At 41.9% G+C, this 6,437-nt stretch overlaps 1 protein-coding gene across 1 annotated transcript in view; it reads right to left on the bottom strand.

The window, feature by feature from the left end:
• The window catches only part of LOC101863746 (homeobox protein Hmx), a gene marked incomplete in the record, with an annotated part of 14,693 nt that overhangs the window by 6,595 nt on the left and 1,661 nt on the right, over nucleotides 1-6,437 (bottom strand). The window contains 1 exon segment of the mRNA XM_013082980.1: nucleotides 3,982-4,882. Coding sequence (XP_012938434.1) covers nucleotides 3,982-4,882 — 901 coding nt within the window.

Raw genomic sequence — 6,437 nt, 5'->3', positions numbered from 1 at the left:
ACGCCTCACACATTTTTGATGGCTCACATCATCCCGTGAGCTTCACTGACTCACCTTTTATGTCCATTTAAGTATCCATTTCTGTGTGGGTTTTACTGAAAAGCGTTGATTAAAGGCACCAAAACGTAATTTGTCAGTTTCCACGTACTCTCAGACTATCTAAATAACCAAACTTTGGCGGCCATTTTGTCGCTAACTGTAAGTCTGAAACCAAGCTCCTTCAATTACAAATATCTCAAGTTCTATTCAAGATAAACGGGTAGTTTGTTTGTTTTTAATCGAAATATAGACAATAAATAAACAAGCTTTAAGATGATACCAATGACTCCACATGCCTCAAAATTGACGAGCGCCTGCTGCCACCACGTCGTGACACATTTTTCTACAATATAGGCCACCAGCAAGGAGTACTGTAAAGTACTCCTTGGCCACCAGCTATCCATGGAAAGGCGCAGTTTTAGTCGTACACTACCCTAGAATTACATTGTTCTATCTGTTCTGTGCCAAGTTTGGAGAAATTTGACGTCAACATTTTTTTAAAGTTTCACAACATGTCAAGCCATTCGACTGCCATTATTTGAATATCTCGATAACGATTCCGAATAATCTTACGATTTTGTTGAGCAGATAAAACATAATTTATTTCCTATTTCGTTTCTGACCTCGTGGTCTTAGTAACTCAAAACGGCCAAAAATGTCGGATACAAAGTTCCAAAGTATTGTAGTGCGACCAAGCTAACTTTGAGATTGTGTCCGTCATTCCACATCGTTGTAGGTCAACATTTCAAGAGTGAAAAAAAAAAGAAAATCAAGTTCAAGTATGTTGTAGAGTATTACGAGGTTCGGGGATTGGTTCTAGTCCCACATTCCTCTTCTTAGAATAGTAAAGGTTTCAGACGAATTGAACATAATATTGTATTGGGACAGGGTCTTGTGCAAAGTAGAATAGGATCTTGCTTGTCCTGAAAATATTTCATAATTCTGACATACCATCCTTATTAAAATCACTAAGTTGTAACTGACATAATTATTTTTGTCCATTTTGAGTTAATAAGACCATGAAGTCAGAAACTTATTGTTTTATCTGCTCTATCAAAATCGTATGATTATTCGTAGTCGTTATCAAGATAATATACAAAACATTGCATAAAAATCTTGATATGTTGACAAAACAAACGTTTTGACGTCAAACTTCTGAAAACTAGGATATGAGCAGGTAGAACTTTGCACTTCTAACGATTCGGCAATGTAGAATGACAGCAATGCTTAACGTCGCTCATTTATGAGGACAAGCTTTGACCTCTTTGTCCTGGGTGCAGATTGCCTAAGCAGAAGAGGAAATCACTTCCGACACACGGCAGGAAGCAGTCGATGTCGATCAGCTGGAGTCAGTAGTCTAGTGGTAATAGGGGGTGCCCACTAGCGCGGTCGGGTCGGGTCGATTTGTAGTCTGGGCTAGCAAAATTGAGGGCACAAAGCAGCCATCGTGGCACAAACCGATAGACTCGGTTGGTGACCTACAATTGTTTTCAGGTTTGCACATCGGGTGATTGGGTGGTTTGCAGCCAATCACAACAATGCTGAGTCACGTGCCCATGTTGACCCTCAAAATCAGATGGCGTTCTCTTCGAAAAAGTGCTGACCTTGCGAACAGAGTTACCCTACTAGTGTGAAAAACAATAAAAGCGAAACTAACAAACTGTGCTATTCCTATTTTTCTTCTGGAGAAACGAAAGAGATCTTCAAAACAAAGGCTGCAGTACCATATGAACCAATGCACAGACTTCCTCGGACACTTTTTGGCCGAGTGACCTAGACCTATCTTCTTATGAACGATGTTTGATAATAGAAAGTTAACGATGTAACTATTGTAACCATGTTTACAAATTTCCAGGCTGCGCAGCACTGCAACAGGGAACTGCGGAAAGGAGCCCTGGAAGCCATTGAGGTTAAAGGTTTCTCTACTTTAACATCCAGATCGTCGGGTACAATCGCGGCGGGGCTGTAGTGTGCACCGAAACCACCAGAAAACAACCCGACCGGACGACCCGACCCGATCCACGCTTGCTAGTGGGCACCCCCTATTAGGCTACCGGACTCGTTATCGTGAGGTTGCGGGTTGGGGGGTTCGAGCCGAAGGCCCGACGTTGTGTTCTTGGGAAAGACACTTCACACGAATGTTCCTCACTTCACCCAGGTGGAATGGGTACCCAGTCATAGACAGCGAAAGATCTTGTCAGTATGTTAGTGTTTTAGCTCCTATAAAAGGCAGATTGCATTATATGCTTCTCAGGAAGTTGAGGTTGTTTCAGAATGTTATCAGGTCTGCTGGGGTAATAGTATAGATTGCAAAACGCACAGAGCTCGCTGTTGTGCGGGAGTTTGCGCTATACAAATACTATGTATTCATTATTAACATTTCATATAGGGCCAAGTGTAGTCGAAATTGTGTAAAAAATCTACCATTTGTTTGTTTTAGTAGAGGTTTAAAGGCGCTCGCAACTGCATAAGGTCATATGAGCGCCAGAAGATTAGAGGTGTTATACGAGAGTAACAGACATAAAAAGAAGAAGGGGAGATAAGACGACCCGCCAACCACCCACGAAGAAAGCCACCTGTTGTCGAGAAGAATAGTGGCTGTTTTAGATAGAAGAGCGTCTTACACTATGTCATACTTTAAAAAAATAAAAAATTTTAACGGCAAAAAGGGGGGGGGGGGGGGGGTTGTTGGAGCAGGTTCGACTGTAATATATATTAGGAGAATGAAATTGTAAATGCGGACGTATTACACCCCTATCGATACTTTTTAGACCATTCAGGAGGCGAGCTACAACCATGTCTTTCAGTGCCAACCCGGGCTGAGAGGGGTATAGTGTCCCAGCAGACAGACGAAAATACTTGATACAAAACCCTTAGCAACCCGGGACCCGAATGTACGTCTTCTGTGTGCTAACCGCTACACCACAGCGAGACAAGGGCTTTCTTTGGACTGAGCGACCAGGCAACTAGTTACCAATATATTGCAGTTGAACCGAACCTGTGTCGAAGAGAAAAGTGCCCGTATAAGACAGGCGGCCGTCATACGCAAGACTAATCAAAATGAAGAAAACAAACCATTCACATCTGAGGTCGCAACTGGAGGGGGTAGCAGGCTTAGGATCGCCCTAGGCTGATTAAATTTTGTTGTTGTTGTTTTTTAAAATTTCTTTTGAAAGGTAGGACGGTTTTTGTGAGACTTTTTGTCGTTATTTTGTGGGGGTTTTAAAAATTATGTTTCCGGGAAGGGTAAAAACAAAACGAAATGTTTTAGGCGGGGAAGGCCAAATGTCATAGTAAAACAAACAAATGGGTCGCCACCACTCAGCGAACGAGCGACACTTCTGTCACAAATTTATGTTGACTTCCATTGTCATAGACTGGGTTTACGGACTGAGTTGTGGGCGGGCCTTATATGACTTATCACATGCTTCCCTTACCAGCAACTGAAAACTTATTGTTACCCATTGGTCAACTTGGGCAAATATTGGGAGTGACCTAAGCAACATGACCGTTTCATCAATTTGAGGGACTGAAAACAACGACAGGTGAATGAATTATGACACCTTGTCCACAGTGTTAGGGGAAAATGCATAACTTTTGACAGGTAAATTTGACCGTGTTTGACAAAATAAAGTGGCCGCGGCCGCGTTGGACAGGTGCCCGTTTTACACAGTTAAATTATATATTAAAAAAAAACAAAAACGAAAGGGGGTGGGGAATGGAAAGTGGCCGTTTGTACAGGTGACCGTATTATACAGGTGGCCGTCATGGCAGGTTCTATATTATTATATACTACCAAAATGACCAAATCGCCTTCTAGTGGGCGGTATAGCCAGTTGGTAAGCTGCATGTGTGTCTGTTTGTCTGTCTGTGTGTGCGCGTATGTGTGTTTGTGTGTGTATGTGTGCGTGCATGCAAGCACGTGCGTGCGTGTGCAGTTACCTGTTTCTTGGTCGTTTGGACTCCTTGCTCTGTGACCTGTGCAGCCTGTCGTCTATACAGCCAGGGGAGAGCACACCCAGCGACCTCTCCTCCTTCTCGGGAGACTCCATGTCTCGCGGTGACGTCTTCACGTTGTACTGCATAAACCCAGGCTGGCAGCGGGAGCTGAGACTGTGGCAGTAGATGGGCGACATGCTGGACGAGTAGCTCACACTTTGGCCAGAGCCCTCATACGAGTTTTCACAAGGGCGGACGGGACTTCGGCGGGCAAGAGAATTATTGGCCGTAGAAAAACACGCCAAACTTTGCAGGTGTTTTAGCGTGTTTTCGCGGGTGTAGAATACACTTTCGGGAAAGTCCGCCTCTGTTCGTCTGCTCAACCCAATCTGGGGACTGCTGGATTTTCGAAGTGAATTCAGATGGGAGGTTGGTGGCAATTCATCTCCTCCGTCGTCTTGGGAAAAAGCAATAGGGGTACCTCGCTCGGGACTTGAATGGTTTGAGTTCGAATCTCGATCTGACACATCAGAGCTAGAAAGGAACCTCTCTTCGTGCGAGCGAAAAGAGCTGGCAGAACCACACGTGTCCATGGAAAGAGGGTACCCAGCAGCGTGCGCGTGTAGAAAAGCTTTTTGGTGAGGGGGTTGTCCAGTTTGGGTTTGGGGAGACGACGAATTCTGCTCAGTGGATGCCACTTTCGCCGAGAGATCTTGCAGACTTTTGAGATATGGAAAGTTGAACGAGTCTAAACGCGGAGTTGGAACATCGGCTGGTGCGAAAGGGTGTTGAGATTTTAGTTCTTGTGTCTCTGTCGTGGAAGGGTTGATATCGTGGCAAGAAGATCTCCGTTTGGCGTCTTCGTTTGGAGCGATGTCTAAAATGTAGGCCATCAAAGGAGAAACTGGAGAGAAAAAAAAAACGAGTGCATTTTGATACGTCATTTGCGTGTCAAAGTTTAGTGAGAATGATATTTTTGAGGAGTACGAGTAAACACTGCGCTTCCCTTGAATTACAAATTTCTATTTGCTCAGTTCCCATTATACATGTAGTTTTGATAAATTTGACGTCGACAATTTTGATTTTCACAACACGTCAAGCTTTTTGGAATGCAGTTCTTTGAATATCTTGATAACGATTCCGAATAATCTTAGGATTTTGATAGAGCGGATAGAACATTTGGATTCTGACCTCACGGTCTCAGTAGTTCAAAACGGCAAAAAAAGTCAGATAGAACTTTATTATTCTGTGGTAGCGACTTATATATCTAAGTTCTAAATGGAAAGAACAAAGATTACGCAAAAACATTGCCATTCAAGACTAATGTGGAATAAACTGAAAATTAATACATTAAAACAAAACAAGACGGACTGACGAACAAATAAATCAGCCAGTCAATCAAAAAAAATTAATGACTGCATGAATGAATGAATTATTGAATCAATAATCGAATTAAACAATTCAATTCAATTTTGGTTAGTTCTACGGCAATTGCAACCCAAATATGCTATATATAAGACGAGGGATTTTTCAAGAGAATAGCTTTCAAACAAACCAACAAAGAATAGGAGGGATAAGGACGATAAATGTTGGTAAGAAAGAAGGAGCAAACCACACCAGAGCACCCGCCAACCACCCACAATCAAACAATCTCCCAATCCGTCTACGGATCGCTCTACAAACTGATGTACCATCCAGGATTGTTTAACAGGAAAAAGAACAAGCCCCACAATTATTGTGTTGTTGTTTTTTAATGCTGTTTGTTTGTTTGTTTATTTGTTTGTTTGTTTGTTTATTGGGCACGTCTATGTGCAGCATGGAATGACCAAATGTTACTTGAAAAAAACAAAATTTCATAACTACAGTCTACTGCTCCTGTTATTGAATAAATTTTCATATTAAAAAATAATTATTTTGTTACTGTTACAGACTTTTCATGCTAGGGAATCTCTTGTTAAACTAAAATTAAATTTTATGTTATAAGGAATCTCATGACGTTTTAAAAAGGAAATACGAAAGGAATTTGCCGTTTTGAATACACCGTTTAACATGCAGATAAAATCAGATGAGATGAAAATCCGATAATCACATAAAATAGAAGACTGTGTGCAAGAAAAGAGGACAATACAACAGACAGTTGGTTTTTGCTGTTGTTGTTGTTGTTGTTGTTGTTGTTGTTGTTGTTGTTGTTGTTGTTGTTGTTGTTGTTGTTTGTTGTTGTTTTTTAAAAGCAAGTTACGAGAAAGGAGGGGACGAGAAAGGTAGGGACCTTGTCTGTAGAAGAAATGTAATACAATAATGGTGAGTAAAGAAAATACAGTTGGTGAGGAAGGGATGACGGTCCTGTGTAGAATATTAGAATCTATCTCTGCTTGTCATGGGAGTGTGGAGTAATAATGTACGAGAAAGAGAGAGGAAGGGGGAGGAGAAAGAGAGAGAGAGAGAGAGAGAGAGAGGAG

This window comes from Aplysia californica, unplaced genomic scaffold, assembly GCF_000002075.1.
Source record: "Aplysia californica isolate F4 #8 unplaced genomic scaffold, AplCal3.0 scaffold00203, whole genome shotgun sequence".
Lineage (NCBI taxonomy): Eukaryota > Metazoa > Mollusca > Gastropoda > Aplysiida > Aplysiidae > Aplysia > Aplysia californica.
This window is presented reverse-complemented; position numbering and strand designations above follow the sequence as displayed.